Here is a 23,344-nt window from a genome sequence, read left to right on the forward strand (position 1 = left end):
GTAATGCTGGCCTCATAAAATGAGCTGGGAAGTATTTGGCTCACTCTTACCACCATTTAAACTTTCTCTAGCATCTCCTTCCGCCTCTGCTCCACATCTCTGTTCCATTTATAGCACAGCTTCTCCCAAGAGGTGTCTGCATATTATACTCCTTTCTCACTCTTTCCTACTTGGCTGCTGCCCCAGCCACTCCACTGACAGCACTCCTGTAAAGACCCCTTGTGTGTTCTCCATTTAACAAAGCCAGTGATTATTTCTTTGGCCTCATTTTGCTCAATTTCTCAGAAGTATCTCGCATGTGTGAAGCCCTCCTCCCATGTTAACACTCTTGATTTTCTTCCTAGCACCCAAGGCCTGTTTTTTAGCCAGTCAGCAAGCCCTGCTTCCTTCTCTAAAGTCTGCAATGTTTGCAAACTTGAATGTGCAGATGAATCACTGAGGATCTTATTAAAATGCAGATCCTGATTCAGCAGGTCCAGTGGAGCCAGAAACTGTACATCTAACAAACATCCAAGTGATGCTGATTGCTGCTGGTCTGGAGACCGAATTCTGTGTAGTAAGGCTGTGAAGAATCCCACGTTCTGAATTTATCTGTCTGCTATTTTAAGACATCATTTAACTACCAAAAGTGGTGTTCCTCTCCTCTCTGTATTACTGTAGACAGCTCTAATGGTTTTTTAACTTTGTTCATATTAGAATTATCTTGGGAGCTTTAAAAAATTCCCATGCCCAGGCCATACCCCAGATGTACTAAATCAAAATATACAAAGGTAGGGCCTAGGTATTAGCATTTTAAAGCACCCCAATGACTCTAACACACACCTGAGATTAAGACCTTATTCTAAACCTTTGCTATTCAAAGAGTATCTATGGCACCAGCTGCATTTGTATTATCATCTGGGAGCTTATTAGAAATGCTAAATCTCAGCCTTAATCCAGACCCACTGAATCAGAATCTGCATTTTAACAAAACTCCAGGTTTCTCCTCTGTGTGTTAAGGTCTGAGAAATGATGATCAATGTGCTGATGCTCCTAAATGTTTATCACCAGTCCTGAACCCAAGTCTCCTGACCTAACTGCCACTTTGGTATTTTCCCCAGCCATCTCAAACTTATTTTGCTCCAAATCATATCCCTGCTTAAATGTGTCTCTCCTCATCTTAGCCAATGACATCACCGCTGCTAGTCACTCAGATCACAAACCTGGGAATTCTGAGTCCACTGTATCCCTCACTCCCCCAGTCCAATTCATCAGCTACTCCTGTTGCTTCCAAATCCATATTAAATGCATCCATTTCTCTGCATCTGCAGGCCACCACTCCAGTCCATGATCTCTTTTCACCTATCCGGTCTCAACTTCTTTCCTTACCTGCCTCCAGTCATTTCTCCCTGCAGTGGTCAGAGGGAGCTTCTTAAAATGTAAAGTAAATTTAGTGTTCTCTGCCTAAAATCACTGAAACAGCACACAAAATTAAATCAGAATCTGCCCCTCAAAACTCACCTCTTATTACTGATAGCTCCAGCTACACTTGTTTCTTAAACAAGTTGGCTTTATTCTCATCTCAGAGCCTTTGAACTTGCTTTTCTCTCTGTTCAGAATTTATTCCCCCAGATCAGTCTCTGGTCATTCAGGTCTATAGTCAAATAAGAAGCCTTTCTTGATCACCACCCCACTCCCAATCTAAAGTCCCATTACCCTGATGAATGCATTTTAAGCAGTTATTAGCATCTGAAATCACATGTTTCCCTTATTTCTGATTCGTAGATTGTGTGTGTGTGTGTGTGTGTGTGTGTGTGTGTGTGTGTGTATCTGCCTTATTGCTGTGTCTCCAGTGTGTGTGTGTGTCTGCCTTATTGCTGTGTCTCCAGCACCCGGGACTTGTGTGTGTGTGTGTGTGTCTACCTTATTGCTGTGTCTCCAGCACCCGGGACTTGTGTGTGTGTGTGTGTGTCTACCTTATTGCTGTGTCTCCAGCACCCGGGACTTGTGTGTGTGTGTGTGTGTCTACCTTATTGCTGTGTCTCCAGCACCCGGGACTTGTGTGTGTGTGTGTGTCTACCTTATTGCTGTGTCTCCAGCACCCGGGACTTGTGTGTGTGTGTGTGTGTGTATGTCTGTGTGTGTCTGCCTTATTGTTGTGTCTCCAGCACCCGGGACGTGTGTGTGTGCCTTATTGCTGTGTCTCTAGCACCCGGGACTGTGTGTGTGTGTGTGTGTGTGTGTGTGTGTGTGTCTGCCTTATTGCTGTGTCTCCAGCACCTGGGACAGTGCCTGGTATAATGTAGGTACCCAACAAGTATCAGTTGAATCAGGAAGAGCTAAATTTCTACCAAACTTCTAAAAATCTGAACCCCTAGGCAGGGTGTACCTACAACAGCTCTGAGGCTGGCTGCCAGGATTTTGACTCCTTTGGGTGACAGCGACAGACCAGGCGTCGAATTCCAGCCTAGCGGCCGGCTTGTAGCGTGACCGTGAAAGAAAGCTCTAATCTCTCTGAGCCTCAGCTGTCTCATCTGCAAAACTGGAGATTAGGGACGTGGAGACGTAGGTAAACTGAGTGCGGCTTTTGCCGGCACATCCCGGCCCGGTACGCCGAAAGGTCATGGTGCCCTGGCCCGGAAACCGGGGTCCTCCGAAGCCTCCCTCCCGCACTGACAGCCCAGAACGGGCCTCCCCGGTTCCCAGAAGTTCGCGCTTGCCTCCCCACGCGCGACCTACCTATTCACGCGGCTGGCCGCGGAATCCCTGCCCGTTCTGTCTTGCTGCTGGGCGCCGCCATGTTGCCCAGAGATGTTCCGGGTCACGAGCCGCCAGGGAGACAGCAAATCAAGACCGCCGGTTTAGAGAGGTCCCGCCCCAAAGGGAGAAACGCCAATAGAAAGGTGGAAAGTCCTTGGTCCCGCCTCGTAAGGAGGCAGACCCCATCTTTAACTAGGCCAACAGCACGGGGGACTTAGGAGTTTGCTTGGGGAAGGCGTGACTGAGCAATGCGAGACTGGACTTGTGGGGGGTGGGAGGAGGGGTGGGGGGTAAGAGGCGGAGGTGTGTATTTGTGAATACACCTGGGCGGCCCCAGTTTTCTCACCTGAAATGTGGGAATGAAATATTAAAGGTGGAAGTGATGTGGATTCCTTCACTTGTTCAACAAATGTTTGAGCCAGACACTGAGTTTTCAACATTATCATTAGTGACGGAGATGTGCTTGTGCATGCTAAGTCGCTTCAGTTGTGTCCCACTCTTTGTGAACCCTATGGATGGCAGCCCACCAGGCTCTTCTGTCCGTGGGATTTCCCAGGCAAGAATACCGGAGGGGGTTACCACTTCCTTCTCCCAGGGATCTTCCCGACCCAAGTATCAAACCCGTGTGTCTTAGTCCAACCTGCATTGGCAGGCGGGTTCTTTACCACTAGCGCCACCTGGGAAGCTCAAGTAGAGACAGGCTCTGTTAATCTAGTTTCGTGGGTCTGGGCTAGTGCTTACTCCATCTGTGCCTTGATTGTCTCACTCCTGAAATGGGCCAAGTATAATAACGTTATAGGGTTGTTTGTTTGAGATTTAATTGAATTTATCTATGCAAACAGCGATATAAGTGTATGCAGGGTTTTTTGGGGGGTATTTAAAAAATTTTTTTGCTGCACCATCCTGGCATGTGGATCTTAGTTCCCCTACCAGGGATCAAACCCATGCCCCCTGCAGTGGAAGCTCGGACCTCCAGTCCTAACCTTTGGACCACCAGAGGATTCCCTATGCTATTCTTATTACAGGGGACTCACCTTATCAAGGGGCTTTCCAGATGGCTCAATGGTAAAGAATCTGCCTGCCTACACATGAGATACGGGTTCTATCCCTGGGTCGGGAAGATCTCCTGGAGGAGGAAATGGCAATCCACTTCAGTATTCTTGCTGGGGAAATCCCATGGACAGAAGAGTCTGGCGGGCTACAGTCTATGAGGTTGCAAAGAGTCAGAAATGATTGAGCATGCACACACATGTACACACACACACACCGGGTACAAGGGGCAACTGCAAAGGCCCTTTGTGATTGGCTGGAATGAACAGGGGAATATGAGGAGGTCAGAGTGGTGTGAGGGGCTCCTGGGCTGCTCCCAGAAAGCCCTGGTTTTAGGCTGTTAACAACTCAAATAGATTAGCACAAAATAAGAGGGGTTGGCAGTAGCAGAGGCTCCCGGAGAGGACAGTTCTCCGCTCCCATAAAGCCACTTTTGCAAGCCTTGGCCTCCATGAAGCAGGGCACAGACAGGGGGACAGAAAGATGCAGCCATCCTTAGGATGCCTCAGCGACTCTGCGCAGCCACAGAACATCTGTCTCGCAGATTCCTGTGATTGGCCAACCTAAGAGGGGCTGCAGCCAATCAACTGCCGGTCCAGGAGGGCTGGCGCACCCCCGCCCCAGCACGTTGACAGCCACGTGGGCAGCCGCTGGGCGTACTACTGCCCTCTGCTGGGCATGCCAAGCCCTGAATAGGTGGAGTTCGCTCTGCTCAGCTGAGCTGTGGGTGAAGGCTCGAGGCGGCGGGCGGTGGTGGGGTCACCAATGTGGTCACAGCCTTAACTGCCCTCTGTGTTTCTCTTCCTCCTGAGGCAGATGCAACTCTCCTTATTTATCCTTCCAGAAGTAGTTGATTCAAACACAGGCATTTATACATATATTTTGTTATTTTTTAAAAACAGAGCACAATAATATGTGTGAAGCCCTTATGTAGACCCTTAAACATGCAATTCTCAAAATAACTGGAAGAAAATAGCAGCTTCGAAGTGGAGCATTCTGGCAGGCATCACTTTAACCAAGGGACCAACATTAACATCGCCAGCAATGAGTCATAGTGACATCATTAGCCCTTGGTATGGAAGGGAGCATCACTTTTCTGGTATCCTTTCCAGTAATTCAAAATCTCCAGGCTAATCAAGAAAAACCAAACTGAAAGACAGGCTAGAAAATTACTGACCAGTACTCTTCAAAAGTGTCAAGGTCAGGAAAGACTGAGGGACTATCACAGGCAAAGGAGTCTAAGATATGAAAACTAAATGCAATGAGGGACCCTGGATTGGGTTCTGAAACAGAAGGACATGAGTTAAAAAAAACTGGAGAAATCCAAAGCAAGTCTGTAGTTTATTAATAGTATTGTGCCAAGGTTAGTTTCTTAGTTTTGATAAATGTACTATGGTTATGTAAGATGTTAACAGCCGGGGCAGCAGGGTGAAGGGTATTTGGGAACTCTCTGTGCTATTTTTTGCAACTTTTCTGTAAGCCTAAAATTATCTCCAAAAAAAAAGTTAAAAACAGGGCTTCCCTGGTGGTCCAGTGGACTCCACGCTTCCACTGCAGGGGGCACAGGTTTGATCCCTGGTGGAGAAGTTCCACATGTCTTGCAGTGTGGCAAAACAAACAAAAAACAAACAAAAAAGTTAAAAAACAAACAGGACTACTGAAGCAGGCACTATTAATATACCCATTTCCCAGAGGAGGAAACTGAGGCACAGAGAGGTCAAGACTCCTGTCCTAGGTCACACAGCCAGTAACCACCAGGGCATGTCCCAAACCCATGGAATATGGATCCAGAGCCCCACACTCTTAACCGCAGCACCATAGTGCCTTTCTTTTACTGAAACAAAGTGCTCATATTCTGCCGTCATCTTTGACTCTCACCTGTTCCATGTTGACAGATCTACAGTGTGACTTGTTTTTAAAAGGCTCCCTGCAAAAAATCACTCCACACCTACACATATTCGTCGTTAAGAATATTCTAAAAAAGAGATTTGGTGGTTCAGAAAATATATTAGATAGGGCTTTCCAGAAAAGCAGAACCAATAGAAAAATATATATATATATGTGTGTGTGTATATATTGGGTTGGCCAAAAAGTTCATACGAGAAATCCGAATGAACATCTTGGTCAACCCAATGTACATATATGAGAGAGAGAGAGAGGAAGAGAGACAGATTTATTATGTGGCTATAGACTAAAGATCTGCAGTTGGCAAGCTGGAGACCCAGGGGAATAGATGATGTAGTTCAAGTCCAAGAACAAAGGTCTGAGGATCTGGACAGCCAACAGTATAAGGTCCATCTGAGAACTGGCAGGCAGCCTTGAGACCTAAGAGAAGCTGATGTTTCAGTCCAAAGGCAGGAAAAGAACCATGTCCCACTTCAAGGCAGTTGGGCAGGAAGAGTTCCTTCTTACTGGATGGAGGGGGTTGGGAGATCAGACGTTTGTTCTATTCGAGCTTCCAACTGATCAGATGAAGTCCACCCATATTGAGGAGGGCAATCTGTTTTACTCAGTCTGCAAATTCAAATATTAATCTCATCCAAAAACACCCTCATAGGCACAACCAGAATAACATTTGACCAAGTATTTGGGCACCCCCTGGCCCAATTGACCTGACATGTAAAATCAGTCACCAGAAAAGGTAAGGACACTTATCATTTTGAAGGCTATGGACCAACTGCCATTCCTATCAGTGATGTTCCCTAAGTCTCCCAGCACTGTCTGTTGTCAAGTGTTACGATTTTTGCCAATCTGGCTCACTTTTTAAAAAAGGTCTCTTAGGGACTCCCTGGCTTCCCGGGTGGCACTAGTGGTAAAGAACCCACCTGCCGGTGCAGGAGATTTAAGAGTCAGTTTCCGTCTCTAGGTGGGGAAGATTGCCTGGAGAAGGAAATGCCACCCACTTGAATATTCTTGCCTGGGGAATCCCATGGACAGAGGAGCCTGGTGGGCTACAGTCCATAGGGACTTCCTTGGTGGTCCAGTGGCTAATACTCCATGCTCCTAATGCAGGGGGCCCAGGTTCCATTTCTGATCAGGGAACTAGATCCTGCACGCAGCAACTAAAAGATCACACGTGCCTCAAGGAAATCAAGCATGCCACAACTAAGTAAATAACTAAATACCAAAAAAAAAAAAAAAGTTCTCTTGTTCAACCAGATGCTTTTCCTGCAAAGCATCTTTTTGCAAAGCTCAAGGCTGGACGACGGAGTCGGCAACTGTAGAAAGGCCTGGGACAACCCCAGCCTGTGCCCCGATCCTCTCTTCACTCTCCAACTGGTATTTTGGGGAGTGCTGGAATGAAAATGAAAAGCGGACCCCATCTCAACTGTCCTCAGTCCAAGAGGATCTAGGCAATTATGCCCTTCCTTTGTGAGAGGTTAAGCACCAACATTTCAAATTCATGTGGGTTCGAGTCCTGGCTCACTGATTTTAATTCCATTTACTCAGCATTGTTTGCTGTGTGCAAACCCTGTCCTGGGTATTAGGGATAAAATAGTGAACAAAACTCTACAAAAGCAAAGCTCTGCCTTTGTGGAGTTTCTGTGCAGGATGAGAGGTAATAAGCAAGAAGGAGATGACAAATAAAAGAAAGTAAGAAATGGAGATAAAGAGTAGGGGTTGGGGGGGCTTCTTTTTAAATTTTTTTGGCTGCGTTGGGTCTTTGTAGCTCCTCAGGCTTTTCTCTAGTTGCGATGAGCAGGGGCTACTCTCTAGTTGCAGCATGCAGGTTTCTTATTGCTGTGGCCTCTTATTGCAGAGCACGGGCTCTAGGGCGTGTGGGCTTCCGTAGCTGTGGCCCTTGGGCTTAGCTGCATCTTGGGCATGTGGGATCTCAGTTCCCTGACCAGGGATCGAACCCGTGTTCCCCGCATTGGCAGGCACATTCTACACTGTACCCCCAGGGAAGGCTAGGCAGGGGCTGTGGTGGGGGCTTTTTAAAATCACTTATTCAAATGGAAGCTTCTATGGAGGTGAACATACCCACTGCCGGGTGCAAACCCTTAATAGAACAGCACCCTCCTTGCCCATCTTCTCACAGTCTGGAGGTGGGCGATGCTATTATTTTAGAGCAGGTGGTCAGGGAGGGCCTCTCTGAAGAGCGGACAGCTGAGCAGAGGAAATGAGGGAGAGGGCACACAGGCATCTTGTGGAAATGGGTCCAGGTGGAAGGGACTACAAAGGTGAGAACATGCTTGGGCACCTAAGAAATATGCGTGGAAGGATCTGGAAGCAGCAGGAGCAGTGTGACCCTGGGAGAGTGACCTGGTTTCTCTGAATCTTGGGTTTCTTTATCTATAAAAAGAGTCTAAGGGACTTCCCTGGAGGTCCGGTGGTTAAGACTCTATGTTTCCAATGCAAGGAGTTCAGATTTGATTCCTGGTTAGGGAACTAAGATCCCACATGCTGCGAGGCAAAAAAAATAAAAAGAGTCTAAGACTTTCCACCCCAAGAGGGTGGAAATGACATTTAGTGAAATTTTAATCTTAAATCTCACTTAAGAGATTAAATCTCTCAAATGAGGTTGTGCCTGGAAGGGTGCCTGGCATGGAGTGAGCCCTCCAGAAACAGAAGCCATTTGGGGAGGGGAAAGTTAGGTGTGGGGTGGGCTGGCAGACCCAGGACTGCCATGATAGGCAAGTGTAGGGAGAAAGGGCTGAGTCTCCTGGAGACAGGAACAGAGGTGTGTGTGTGTGTGTGTGTGTGAGAGAGAGAGAGAGAGAGCTGACAAAGTTTATAGGCTCTCCTAAGATTACAGAAAGACAGAACTGTTCTTTCATGACTGTTCTGGGACTCTCTGGCAACTATGACTTACATAATCCATCCTTCCCATTTAGTTGGGAAACTGAGGCACAGAAGGGCTGCTGGCCTGGGAAGCGCCACTTAGGAGCTGAGTAGGGGGCCTGCACGCCGAGCGGCCAGTGATGAGGGAGTCCTCTAGGACTGGGGCCTCGGGATGGGGTTCAGTCCCCTCTCTCCGCCTCTAGCCCCATCCATCAGACAGAGGCAGGGACACAGAGGAAAAACGGTGACCGAGAGGCGTGAAACAGAAACAGAGACACAAAGACGGAGAGATGATAGAGGAGACATGGAGACAGAGAGAAAGAGACAGTGAGACAGGCAAATTCATAGAGACGCAGAGACAAAGGCTGTGACAGAAAAAGGCTAAGCGACGCAGAGAAACGGATACAGAACGGCCAAATGACACAGCAAGAGATGAAGACATCGACCCAGAACTGGAGGGACAAATGGACCCAAAACGGAATGCCCCCTAGGGAGACCCCGGGCTGCCCCGTCTGGGGGGCTGCCAAGTGCTCCCCCACCCCGCCCCCGACGTGCCTGGGCAGTGACTTCAGAGCCAGCGCGGATTCTATAAATGGCCAAGCGGCCGCAGGCTGGGGGCGGGGCCGAGTGAGTCAGCGCGTGGCGTCAAAGCTGCCCGGATGCCGCCAGGCCCCGCCCCCACCCTCCTCATCCGCCAGGGGGCGCCAGCCCCGAGCTCGGCCAAGGTCTTCGCATGCGCAGTAGCGACCTGTGGGCCGCCGAGGACCGCTCAGCTTGGGCAGGGTCTTCGAATCGGCGCGGAGGAATCCTCGAATCCTCGCTCCACCACCCTCGAGCTGTGTGACTGAGGGCACTCGGCTTCACCTCTCTGTGCATCCCTTAGACCCCCACATCACATCATACGGCTGCTGTGAGGACAGGCTGCCCTGTCCATCACCAACTCCCAGAGCCTATTCAAATTCATGTCCATTGAGTCGATAATGCCATCCAACCATCTCATCCTCTGTCGCCTCCTTCTCCTGCTCTCAATCTTTCCCAGCACTGGTGTCTTTTCCAATGACTCAGCTCTTCGCATCAGGTGGCCAAAGTATTGGAGCTCCAGCTTCAGTATCAGTCGTTCCAATGAATACTCAGGATTGATTTCCTTTAGGATTGACTGGTTTGATCTCCTTGCAGTCCATAGCATTCTCAAGAGTCTTCTCCAGCAGCACAGTTGGAACATGGCCTAAACCTACATGGTATGATATGGGCATGTCATCCACCCCTGTTGTCCAGGGGTGAGACCTGGCCAGCAAGGCTGCTGACAGGTGTTCATTCCAGGCCAGCCTGGCTGGAACAGGGATATGTGGGGGTGCCCATGGCCTGGAACCCACTAACACAGCCACTCCGTGGTTCAGACAGCCCACATGTCGATGGGTAGGGTAGGAGCCAGGATCTCTGCTCCCCTAGATCCTCATGAGGGGCTGGAGAGGACAGAAGTGGGGTGCCAGATTCTCAGCAGAAATAATGTTATTTCCTGAGTCTCTCTGTACCCGGCTCTGCCCTAGACGTGTCAGAGGCACTATTTCTTCTTCTTCTTCCTGTGGTTTTTTTTTTTTGGGGGGGGGAGGGGGGCCGAACCCCGTGGCATGAGAATCTCCCTGACCAGGCACCAAACCTGTGCCACCTGCAATGGAATTGTGGAGTCTTTTACTGGACTGCCAGGGAATTCCCAGGCATTATTTCTTCTGATCCTCTCAACACTCTCCTGAGCACTATCATTAGTCCATTTTCCAGATGTGGCAACAGGGGCTTAGAGACGACTGGCCTACGTTTATAGACCGCTGGTGTCTGGACTGAAATCCAGGGTGGCACTCATAAACCACCACAGGTGGTAGTCCTGCCTCAAGACTGGTGAGAAACGAAGAGCGATGACCTCAGAGACCTGGAGAGATGGCCTCAGAGACAGACAAATAGAAATTAAGAGACCCAGCCGGAGGCCCAGTAAACAGGGGAGAGTGGGGCAAGGTTGGTCTCTGGCCAAGCAACTGAAAGGGAAAAGTGTAAGTCGATCAGTCATGTGCAACTCTTTGTGACCCCATGGACTGTAGCCGGTGTAGGCTCCTCTGTCCATGGAACTCTCCAGGCAAGAATACCAGAGTGGGTTGCCATTTCCTCCTCCAGGGGATCTTCCAGACCCAGGGATCGAACCTAGGTCTCCTGAATTACAGGCAGATTCTTTGCCGTCTGAGCCACCAGGGAAGCCCCTGGCCAAGCAAACCCCCCCCTAAAAAAAAAGAATAACCCAGGCCGCCCCCCTAGGTGGAAACAATGACACAATCAGCTCCCAATACCAAGGCCCTGACATCACGAAGTGGGGGTGGCCGAGGTGGGGGGCGCCCCGCCCCTTGGCAGGTCCCTACGGCCAATGGGACGGTCTTGGAAGAGGCCCGGGCCGCCTCCAGAGCTTCAAAAACGTGTGAGGAGGGAAGAGGGTGCAGACGGAGCTTCAGCTGCTGCCGCCGGCCTCAGCGCGCTGCCACCGCTGCCCACCCACCATCAACCAGCATGTCCTCCGCTCACTTCAACCGAGGCCCCGCCTACGGGCTGTCGGCTGAGGTCAAGAACAAGGTAGGGCTGGAGGGCCTCCCACCCCAGCCTGGCCCACTTGCCCTGCCAGGCCAGAGGCCGGGCTCTTGGGGTTCCTTGGACCCCCTTCTTGCCTGTCCCAAGTGACTTGGAACCTGAGACAGAAAAAGGGCCAATATGGGGAGGGGGCTGCCTACCTCCTTGGCCTGAGCATCCCAAAGCCCTCAGCTATACTGCTGGGGTATAAATGTGGCGTGGGCACGCAGGCGGTCACAGGTAAACTGAGGCGGTGGGTCCACTGGGAAAACCCCGCCTGATCAGGGTTCCCTGTTAACCTCTTTGTTCCTTGATTTTGCACACTCCTGGCCTGACTTTGAGGGTGTGCTCCAGAGCTGGGGTTCCTGGGAGGTAGGGCCCCAAAATGTGGGAAACTGTGAAGGAAAGGGAGACAGCTGGGGAAGGGCAGAGGGTGGGCATTAGGGACACAGCGGAATCTCCTGATTTTGGAGCTGAGAAGACACATGGCTTTCATGCTATGATGGGTAAACTGAGGTTCAGAGAGGGGAGACAAGTCTCTCAGGTCCTTTATAAGGGAGGTGAAGAATTGGGCCCTTGAACTTGCTCCCACCCCCACATCAAAATGGGGTCAGCGTCTCCAGGGCTGCAAATTTGAAGTCCCCAGCTCACTGGAACGCTCCATGAGCGCTGCTAGGGGAATAATCCCTGTCCCATTTAACAGAAGGGAACACTGAGGCTCGGATCGCCTGTTCCACAGGCAGGAAGGAAGGAGCTGGGATTGGAAACTAGGGTCGGGGGGATTCTCGGGGCTGGAGGAGGGGGCAGGTGGGGGGCGAGTGCTTGGGCGGGAGACGGATCCCAGCGCCGCGCCCCCCCTTCCCCCAGCGCCGGCCCCAGAGCCGTGCGGAGCCGCCGCGCCATATAAGGCGGCCTCGGGAGCCCGGCCCGCGGGGCCGCGCTATATAAGGGCCGGTTTGCTTTATAAAGCCGGGCTGGTGGGGAGGGGGGCGGCAGGGCCGGGGCCAGGTGAGGGGGCCGCCCCTCCTGCTTCCCTTCCCCCAGGAAAAGGGGCAGCCGGGTTCCCCAGGGGCCGGGAGCCAGTCTGGGCTGGGGTAGAGGGTTCTGGAAATACGGAGAGGGTGCGAAGTGGGAGAGGAGAGGAGGGAGAGACGCAGACAGATTCTGGAAGCCTGAGACATGAGAGACGGAATGGGGGAGGGCGAGCCTGAGTGAGATAAGACGGAGTCAGGGGTGAAGAGGCGGAGAAAGGGCCGAGTCCTCCACCCCCACCGCCACCCCCCATCGGAAGAAGGGAACCTGGAGTCGGAGAGACAGAGACCTACGAAAGCAGAGATGGACGAACCATGAGCCCCACCCCCAGCCAGACAGGCAGAGATGGGGACAGGATGACAGAGCCAAGGAAAGAGCGGGGAGAGAGACTGAGGACATCCTGTGATGGGGAGAGAGAAATACAGACATGCATGAGGCCCGGAGTGAGACAAAAACAGACCCTAGCCCCAGCCCGAGAGGGAGCCCCATCGCTGAGGACCTGGAGAGACACTGAGACAGGGATGTAAGGCAGACCAGCCCCCAGCAAGGCGGCATACCGGGCACCTCCTCTGGGCTCCTCCTCCCCTGCCTGAAGCATCCAGGAGAGGGAGGGGGCAGGGCCAGGGGAAGCTAAGCCCCAAGTTTGGTCCGGAGGGGGAACCAAGAGGCCAGGCGCCGCCCCCCACCCAGCTCTGAGTATCTCTCTTCCCACCCCTTAGACCATGTTCTCTGGTGCCAAACCTCAGAATGCCTGGAATGGCCCCCTGGGCAGGTGCCACCTCAACTCTGGTCCTCAGCGCCCCCCCCCCCTCACCCCCCCGCCACCCCCCTCCATTGGACGCTGGGACAGAATTGCCTTAGTTGGGAAGGGATGAGGGAAGAGATCGGGACTAGGGAGCCTTGGATTGGGCCAGGGAGCCAGCCCTACTCTCCGCTGTGTCCTCACTGTTCTCTCTCTGCCCCCTACCCCCCAGCTGGCCCAGAAGTATGACCACCAGCGGGAGCAGGAGCTCCGAGAGTGGATCGAGGGGGTGACGGGGCGCCGCATCGGCAACAACTTCATGGACGGCCTTAAAGACGGCATCATTCTTTGCGAGTGAGTGGGGGCAACCGTGGCCCACTTGGGCCGCCCCCCAACCCCTCATCTCAATTCCCTGAACCCTTCAAAGTGACCATGAGGTCAGAGCTTGGACACTTGATATCTGACACCTCCAAACAGAACTCTGAGGTGGCAGAGAATCCTTGTACCCATTTAACAGTAAAGTAAACAGAGGCCCAGTTAGGTAAAGCACGTCACCCAAAGTCCCACGCTGTGCCAACAGAAATGACTTCAGAACCTAGAGTGTGAACTGCCAGGCATACAGAGGAGCCGCATTTATTGTCTCCGGAGTCCCAAGAATGGGAGGTCACAGCTAAAAGACACCAAGCCACATCCCCCCTGGAGAAGGAAATGGCTACCCGCTCCAGTATTCTTTCTTGCCTGGAAAACTTCATGGACAGAAGAGCCCTGTGGGCTATAGTCCATGGGGTCTCAAAGAGCCGTTCACGACTTAGGGACTGAGCACACACATCTGAGGGATGTGCCACAATAATTTCAGTGGGTCCGGATTTTCTCCTCCTCTCAAAACCTAATAACCAAGAGAAAGACCAGCCCTCACAATTCCCAAGCCCTGACTCTAGATTCTACCTTCTAGATTTCACCACAATCCTATTTCTGGGTAGGAACCCTGAGTCCAGCCTGGGTCTTGTCTGCATCTCTGAGTCTGACCCAGGGCAGGGTAACCATGTGGGCCAGAGCTTGTACTTGGGAATCTTCTAGAAGCTGCCCAAAGTCACCATGTTACCAAGCCCTAGCTGCTGGAAAGAGAGGGACTTGGGGGATGCTTTTCACCCATATCCAAGGAATGGGGGGATGGTCTGCTGTCCCAGGCCTTAAAGGGTGTAGAGCCACCCACCTGTTTATGGAGAAGGCGCAGTTATGGAGCGCCTGCTGTGTGCCAGCCAGGTATAGGCACTGGGGGTAGTGAACAAAATAGACTTGATTTGGGGCGCATACAGAACTTTAGTCCTGCTGTAGATGATTGAACAAATAATTGATGAAATAAGCACATACAGGCCTGTGGTGGGAAGTACCATGGGGAAAAGTCAAGCTGGGAAGGATGGGGGGTGGGCGGAGGAATGAAGTGTTGCTGTTTTGTACAGAATGGCTTGGAAGCTCATTCTGAAGAGGTAGCATTGGAGCAGAATCTCGGATGAAGTGAGGGAAGTTGTTGCTGGGGCATCTTAGGGAAGAGTGGGTCAGGTAGAGGGGACAGCCAGTGCTAAGGCTCTGGGGTGGGAACATGCCTTATGGGTTCAAGGATGCTGAAGAGGCTGGAGTGACCAGGGAAAGTGGAGGGAGTTAGCTGGGGGCCAGATAGTGCAGGGTCGCTGTGTCATTCATGCTAAGGAGTTAGGCTTTTATTCTCAAGGCATTGGAGTGTTTTGAACTGGGTAGTAACTGGATTTTTTTTTTCTTTTTCAAGGTTCCAATATTTTCTTTTAATTGGAAGATAATTACTTTAGGATTTTTTTTTTTTTTTTTTGTAATTGAAGTATAGTTGATTTATAGACTTCTCAGTTGACACTAGTGGTAAAGAATCTGCCTGCTAATGCAGGAGACATAAGAGATGCGGTTTTGATCCTTGGGTTGGGAAGATCCCCTGGAGGAGGAAGTGGCACCATACTCCAGTGTTCTTGCTCGGAGAATCCCATGGACAGAGGAGCCTGGTGCTCTATAGTCCATGGGTTGCAAAGAGTCGGACACAGCTGAGCCTCTGAGCACATAGTTGATTTGCAGTTGTGTTCACATCTGCTGTACAGCAAAGTTATACAAAGTCCTGCTGTATAGCACAGAAAACTATTTAATATCCTACAATAAACCATAATGGAAATTTTGGGGACCACACTGCACAGCTTGCAGGATCTTAGCTCCCCAATCAGGGATCAAACCCTGGCCCTGTGGGGTGAGAGTGCGTGTGTGCTCAGTCGCGTCCGACTCTTTGGGACTCCATGGACTGTAGCCTGTTAGGCTCTTGTGTCCATGGAATTTTCCAGGCAAGAACACTGGAGTGGATTTCCATTTCCTCCTCCGGGGGATCTTCCTGACCCAGGGATCAAACCTGAGTCTCCTGCATTTCCTGCATTGGCAGGCAGATTCTTTACCACTAGCGCCACAGGGGAAGTCCCTGGAATTGTTCTAAGAAGGGCATTTTAGCTGTAGGGTTACGAGCATCTGGAGGGCACGAGATGGAAAGTGGGAGCACACAGAGAGGTCATGGCAGGAGCCCAGGAGAGAGACACTGGTGGCTCAGAGTAGGGTGGAGGTGGGCTTCTGGAAGTCTTCAGGAGGCCGAGCCAAAGGAATTGCTGAGGGATTGGATGTGGGGTGAGAAAAAGGGAAAGGAGTGTCAAGGGCAGTAGAGGGCTTTTAGTGAGCTGAGGAAGATGGAGGGAGTTCTGTAGGGGGAGGTGGGTATCAGGAGTCTCGGTGCAATGCATTTGTTTGAGACCCACATGTAGTGGGGAGATGGTTTCCCTGGTTGCTCAGACAGTAAAGAATCCCTCTGTGATTCGGGATACCTGGGTTCCATCCCTGGGTTGGGAAGGTCCCCTGGAGGAGGGCATGGCAACCCACTCCAGTATTCTTGCCTGGAGAATCCATGGACAGAGGAGCCTGGCAGGCTACAGTCTATGGGGTTGCAAAGAGTCAGGCATGACTGAGCAAATATACTATTACTCTGTGGGGAGATGGAATGGAGAGTGGGAGGTGGGCTGCAGGAAGATTTGGGGGAGTCATTGGCATATGAATGGCATTTCAAGTCAAGAGACTGGAGACTTCCTGGTGGTCCAGTGGCTAAGACTCCACACTCCTCATGCAGGGGCCTGGGTTTCATCCTTGGTCAGGGAACTGGATCCCACATGCCACAACTTAAGAGTCTGCATATTGCAACTAAAAACAAAACAAAACAAAAAACCTCCCACATGCCACAACTAAGACCCAGAGCAGCCAAATAAATAAAAGTCAAGAGACTGAATGAGATCACCAGGGTGATGGTGGCCTGAGAAGAGGCCCCAGTGCTGAGCTGTGGGCTCTCCCAGAGGTAGTGGTTTGAATAAGAAAAGGATCCTGGGGAATTTCCTGGTGGTCAAGTGGTTAGGACTCAGGGCTTTGAACTGCTGAGGGCCCAGGTTCAATCCCTGGTCAGGGAACTAAGATCCTTCAAGTGGTGCAGTGCGGCCAAAGGAAAAAAAAAAGAAACTGAAACATGGTCACCAGTGAGGCGGGGGCACCCCAGACGACTACTCTCCACCTCCCATAGGGAGGCTTTCTGATCCGAACGGGTCCAGCTTCCTGAGGCTGGTTTCCCATCTCCCAGCCCGCGTGTTTGGGTGGTTTGTGGTGGGGCTGTCCCTGAGGTCTGACTGCAGTGAGAAACTGCAAAAAGTCTGGCGCCCCCTGATTGTCACCCTGACCCCTGGTCCCCCTGGGCCGGGCTTGGATACGGGCAGCAGGGAGTCCCCTGCCTCAGCCCCCTCCCCTACGCCTTGTAGGTTCATCAATAAGCTCCAGCCAGGCTCCGTGAAGAAAGTAAATGAGTCCACTCAGAACTGGCATCAGGTGAGCCCAGACTCTCTCAACTCTTTAGTCTCTTAACTCTCTGGCCCGTAGCCCCCTCCCACTTCCACCCGTAGCCCCGCCCACCTCCACCCAGCCCCGCCCATGCCCCCGACCCCTGACCGCTGCCGGCTCCCCTCCAGCTGGAGAACATCGGCAACTTCATCAAGGCCATCACCAAGTACGGGGTGAAGCCCCACGATATCTTTGAGGCCAACGACCTGTTCGAGAACACCAACCACACGCAAGTGCAGTCCACCCTTCTGGCCCTGGCCAGCATGGTGAGTGTGGGTGAAGGGTGGGCGCTCTGGGTTGGGATGTGGGTGGAGCTTCTTGTACTCCACCCCCTGCATGGTACTCCCACCCCAGTCCCTGCTTGAGTGGGAGAGGGGAAGCGGGTGCCTCTCAGGGTTTTAAATGCAGCTGTGTGGCCCAGAGGCTCCTTTGTCAGTCCCTGGCCCTCCCCTCCTCACCCAGGCCAAGACGAAAGGGAACAAGGTGAATGTGGGAGTGAAATACGCGGAGAAGCAGGAACGGAGATTTGAGCCAGAGAAGCTAAGAGAAGGGCGGAACATTATCGGGCTACAGGTATGGCCCTTTCCTCGCCTGGGTCTTGCTGATGAGCTGTGGTTGAGGAGGGCACCCTGGTCCCTGTAGGCTTTGTGGGTTGGCAGGGGGTACAGAATATGTGGCCTTTAGGAAACCCTTAGCATTTTCGGTACCCTAACTCACTCCTCTGACAGTCCTAGGGGGTGGGTACTGTTACCGTCATACCCTTTATACAGATGGGAAAACTGAGGCCTGGAGGTTAGTGCACTTGCTCAGGTGATGAGTAGCTGAACCCTGGAAATCAGGCCATTTAGCAGTCATGTGACACACCTTCTGTGAGCCTCAGTTTCCATTCTGTTGCCCCAGTGGTGTGGAAACAGGGCCTCATTAGAGGGCCGTGTGTCTGCTGACATCAGTTATGTCTGGTTGCCCTCGGTGGGATCTTGTAACCCCTGTGTGGCTCTCCTCCTGGCTCCCTAGATGGGCACCAACAAGTTTGCCAGCCAGCAGGGCATGACGGCTTACGGCACCCGGCGCCACCTCTATGACCCCAAGCTGGGCACGGATCAGCCCCTGGACCAGGCCACCATCAGCCTGCAGATGGGCACCAACAAGGGAGCCAGCCAGGTGTGTTGCGGGGCAAGGGGGGCCCTGTGTGTGGCGGGCTGGTGGGGCTCTCGTGGTCCCCTATGGCCTGACCATTGTGCTGCCCTCCGCAGGCCGGCATGACTGCACCAGGGACCAAGCGGCAGATCTTTGAGCCGGGGCTGGGCATGGAGCACTGTGACACACTCAACGTCAGCCTGCAGATGGGCAGCAACAAGGGAGCTTCGCAGCGGGGCATGACAGTGTACGGGCTGCCCCGCCAGGTCTACGACCCTAAGTACTGCCTGACGCCTGAGTACCCTGAGCTGGGCGAGCCGGCCCACAACCACCACCCGCACAACTACTACAACTCTGCCTAGGGCCCCGGGCCTCCCGCCTTCCCCCAGGGAGGCTGGCTGCTGCTCTTGGCAGGGCCTAGCCCGGCCTGCCGACCCCCTCCCCCTGCATGGCTCCTCTGGCCCCCTGGCACTTGCCTACAGGGTTAGCGTCTGGGGGGAGCAGAAGGTGGGGGGGGGCTGTGGAGAGGGGGCTCCTCCCTGGTGTGCTGCAGGGTCCAACATGGAGCTGGGTGTTCCCCACAGCACCCAAAGGACGCACTGAGCAAAGCTACCCCGCTGTCCCCCACTCCCCATAGCTGGGTTCCCCCCCTGCCAGGACAAGAAGCCCTCCCAAGCGAAGCCCCCAGAGCCAAGGGTCAACCCCTCCCCACCCCATTCCCGCAGCGGGTGCAAACTGCATGCCCAGACCCCCAGCGGACACACGCGGTTTGGTTTGCAGCTGGCTTACGGGATGTGACAGCGGCGTTTGTGACGCGAGCACTTTCTTTTTCTACTTCACTGGAGCACAATAAATGGCTGTAAAATCACCCGAGGGGCCTCCCTTGTGGCTTGGTCAGTAAAGAATCTGCCTGCAATGTAGGTGGACTCGGGTTTGATCTCTGGGTTGGGAAGATTCCCTGGAGAAGGGAATGGCTACCCACTCCAATATTCTTGCCTGGAGAATTCCATGGACAGAGGAGCCTGGCGGGCTATAGTCCATAGGGTTGCAAAGAGTCAGACACGACTTAGCGACTAAACATCATCAACCATCACAATCACCTGAGCACTTAGGGACGCTCTGTCCTGGGGCCTGTGTGGCTGCTGCGCACGCGCAGGGTACACTCCATTTCCTGCACACACATCTGCACAGGTGCACACACACTCACACGTAGGCAACCTAAGATATACATACTGAGATCACAGTACTCGGTGGACCCAGGACTCACACCGCCCCCCCGACAAAATCCACACAAATGCACACTTCATGTGTATGGTGTACACACACTCCCTGCAGCCTTAGTGCACACACCTTTTCACACACAGATACTCACACGTGCAGTACACACGCCTACCCAAGACAAAAACACACACCTTCACACAGATACACAATACACACACACACACACACACGCTCAGCACCCGTGTACCTACCCTGGGAGCCTGTGGGTCGTGTCGAGGTCAGCATTGGGATGGGTGAGATACCATGTGAATCACAGTTTTGGAGCTGGCTAGCCAAGTGACCTTGGGCAAGTCACCTCCCCTCCCTAGGTCTGTTTTCCCATCAGGAAAATGATGACATTGAAGCCTGTGGGAGTCACAGGAAGCTTCAATGAAATGATGCCTCCAGACAGGGGATGGTATTTGGCACTGATCATGAGAATGGACTACAAGCCCAGTCCTGGAAGCCCCTGTGGGCAGAGAGAATCCTTGAGTCCTGGAGTAGACTATGGGGCTTCCGTGGTGGCTCAGTGGTAAAGAATCCACCTGCCAATGCAGAAGGCTCGAGTTCAATTCCTGGTCTGGGAAGATCCCCTGGAGGAGGAAATGGCAACCCACATCAGTATTCTTGCCTGGGAAATGCCATGGACGAGGAGCGTGTAGGGGTACAGTCCATGGGGTTGCATAGTCAGGCATGACTGAGCGACTAAACAACAACCAAACTGTGGGAGGTGGGAGAGGACAGGGCAGTGGGGAAGATGGGCACTCCGGATGCCCAGGGCGATGGCCTTTTCCCAACTGGCACAGAGCAGTTAAGTAGCTGACCACACGGTGCAGCTGGCCTGTGTGCCTGGCTCACACTGTGCCCTGTGCTCAGGGCTCATCTCCAATCCTGGCCTGCCAGCCAGGGATCCCAGAAGTCTGGACGAGGTCCCAACTCTCCCCATCTCAGAGGGGACCCCACTCTTCCCGCTTTCCTGCCCAGAAGTTACCCACTGCCAGGGTTCCATGGAGAGGATGTGGCCTGCCATGCTGGGGGCTCAGAGCAGTCCACCTCCCCAGGGTGGGCTGGGGGGGTGGGGCGGGGCAAGGCTGGAAGGGGGGGACCTGCTGGGATGGACATCAGGAGCCCCCTGCGCTTGCACAACCCTTGGAGCCTTGTAAAGCAGATTCCAGGAGCTCTTGGCTTGGCTACCCCGAGTCCTGCTCCCCCAGGGCCAGCGGCGGGAAGCTATGCTGAGGAGGATCCTTGCCTGGCCCAGGGCCCTGCCTCCTCGGGAAAACAGCACCATATTAGCACTTAGACTGTGAGACTGGGGTAGGCGGGCCCTAGTTGACAGAAGAGCAAGGCCCCTTTCCCTGGACCGCAGAGAGCAGCCCCCAACCCAGGTGCCTGTCCAATCACTCTGTCTATGTCCACTGGGTCCTGCCTTGGCCACGGGATCCCACCTGAGTGAAGTCTTGGAAGGGAAGGTGGGAGCACCGGGTTGGGGGCATGTCAGGGCAGAGTGGGCCTCGGGGGACACCCATCAGACCCAACGGCTGGGCCTGGTGGCTAGGGCTTCTGGCCAGCTCAGCGTCTTCCTCTGCTGTTCATATTCCTTGCTGCCCTGGTGGGTCACCATCTGCTGGCACTGTGTCAGGAATCACACTGGGCGCCTCTGTCCTCAGGGTGGCCCTGGGACAGAGTTTCCATCATCCTTCCACTTGCTGCCCAGGCTCATGGGGCTGCGTGGAGGAGCTTTGAGCTGCCCCGTGCTGCCAGAGCACCAGGACTACCAGATTGTCTGGGATCTTGCCGTCTGCTTGTTCAGGTGTGTTTTTGTTTCCAACACCACAAATCAGTTAACTCAATTCTGACACTACCTCAAGACAGCACCTGATCCCACAGGATAAGGGTTCCGTTCAGGACTGCCCCTCCCCCAAGTCAGGAGCCAATCACAAGTCCAGGTTGTTCCCTGTGCTTCTGACCGACTAGCTGTAGATCCAGGGGTGGGGTGGGATGGGGGTGGGGTTCCCTCCACCCGCTCCTCAGATTTTGTTAATTTACTACACTGGTTCACAAAACCTGGAGAAACATTTTACTTTTTATTAGATCACTGGTTTTATTATTACTTTGGTTTTATTATGGAAGGATCAAACTCAGGAGGAGCCAGAAGGGAGGGGCACAGACAGCAAGGCGTGGGGAGGGGTGTGGAACTCCCGAATCCTTTCCATGTGTTCCGGCACCTCTAAGTGTTCACCACAGGCAGAAGTTCATCAGATCTTGTTCTCAAAGCACTTCATCTGTAGGTCCCATTGTTGTTGTTCAGTCGATAAGTCATGTCTGACTCTGCGACCCCATGGACTGTAGCCCTCCAGGGTTCCCTGTCCTCCTCTATCTCCTGGAGCTTGCTCAGATTCATATCCTGCAGGCAGGTAAAGAATCTGCCTGCAATGCAGGAGACAGAGGAGACATGGATTCGATCCCTGGGTCGGGAAGATCCCCTGGAGAAGGAAATGGCAACCACTCCAGTATTCTTGCCTAGAAAATCCCATGGACAGAGGAGCCTGGTGGGCTGCAGTCCATGGGGTCGCAGTCGGACACGACTGAGCAACTAACATGTCCATTGTGTCAGTGATTCTATCCAACCATCTCATCCTCTGCTGCCCTCCTTCTCCTCCTGCCCTCAATCTTTCCCAGCATCAGGGTCTTTTCCAGTGAGTCAGCTTCCCATCAGGTGGCCAAAGTATTGGAGCTTCAGCTTCAGCATCAGCCCTTCCAGTGAATATTCAGGTTGATCTCCTTTAGGCCCCTTCCCAAAGGTTGGTAGGTTGGCTGATTCCTCCTCAGGAATCAGTCCCATGCTGAGGCTGTTGAGTGCTCAGACACTTCAGCTGTGTTAGTTATTGAGCACTTAATGCATACTAAACACTGTGAGGGGCTCCCCTCATAGCTCAGTTGTTAAAGAATCCACCTGCAATACAGGAGACCCCGGTTCGATTCCTAGGTCGGGAAGGTCTGCTGGAGAAGGGACAGGATACCCACTCCAGTATTCTTGGGCTTCCCTTGTGACTCAGCTGGTAAAGAATCTGCCTGTAATGCAGGATGCCCCGGTTCGATTCCTGGGTTGGGAAGATCCCCTGGAGAAGGGAAAGGTTACCCACTGCAGTATTCTGGCCTAGAAAATTCTATGGACTGTATAATCCATAGGGTCACAAAGAGTCAGACATGACTGAGAGACTTTCACTTTACTTCATACACTATGGGTAATGCTGATTCGTTGTTGTCTAGCCACTAAGTTGTGTCCAGCTCTTTGCAATCCCATAGACTGCAGCCCACCAGGCTCCTCTGTCCATGGAATTCTCCAGTCAAGAATACTGGAATAGGTTGCCATTTCCTCCTTTAAAAAATCTTCCCGACAGGGATTGAACCTGGGTCTCCTGCACTGGCAGGTGGAGTCTTTACCGTCGTGCCACTTGGGAAGCCCCAAGGATGTCTAGGGCCCCATTCTAAATCACCTCATTAGCACAATCTCACCAGTGAGCAAAATTGGGCTCTTTATGAATGATGAAGATACTCTGGCTGCCCAGGAAATTCCAAGCGTTTTAGCTTTGTGCCAGGATCCAGGGACAAAGACCAACATTTCTTCGCATTGGAAGCTTGTAGTCCCAACCCCTGGACTGCAAGGCAAGTGCCAAGACCAATATTTGTTACACTGAACACGTGCATCTGGCCCCACCTCCAGTCTCCCACCAGCCTAGGACAACAGTCTGGTCCCTTATTTCCCTCCAGGGATCCTCGCCCCATTCAGCCCCCAGGAAGCCAGGAGTTGTTCCCTTTGCCTGGACCCTGAACTCATGAGTGAGACCCTGGGCTGTGAAGCCTGCTGGCTGTGGGACCCTGGGCCCACGACCTCCTATCTCTGGCCTGCTTCCTCACCTGTGAGCATCTTCCTCCCAGGGTGGCTGTTGAAACACGGCGGGAAGGCAGGCACACCTGAGAGCAGCCTCAGGAACAGGGGGGCCCTGGAGCCTGACCTTCTTTAGGGGGATCCCCCAGGAAGCCCTCTCTGATCACCCCACC

At 52.8% G+C, this 23,344-nt stretch overlaps 1 protein-coding gene across 1 annotated transcript; it reads left to right on the forward strand.

Annotated features, from left to right (window-relative positions):
• Window positions 1-11,026: 11,026 nt before the first annotated feature.
• Window positions 11,027-18,887, forward strand: CNN1 (calponin 1). The gene is made up of 7 exons (XM_019964217.2): window positions 11,027-11,184; window positions 13,185-13,306; window positions 16,804-16,870; window positions 17,011-17,148; window positions 17,345-17,455; window positions 17,897-18,043; window positions 18,136-18,887. The coding sequence occupies exons 1-7, from the start codon at window positions 11,122-11,124 to the stop codon at window positions 18,379-18,381; spliced, it is 894 nt and encodes a 297-aa protein (XP_019819776.1). The 5' UTR covers window positions 11,027-11,121; the 3' UTR covers window positions 18,382-18,887.
• The last annotated feature ends 4,457 nt before the right edge of the window (window positions 18,888-23,344 follow it).

The sequence above is a fragment of the Bos indicus genome, chromosome 7 (genome assembly GCF_029378745.1).
Source record: "Bos indicus isolate NIAB-ARS_2022 breed Sahiwal x Tharparkar chromosome 7, NIAB-ARS_B.indTharparkar_mat_pri_1.0, whole genome shotgun sequence".
Classification (NCBI taxonomy): Eukaryota; Metazoa; Chordata; class Mammalia; order Artiodactyla; family Bovidae; genus Bos; species Bos indicus.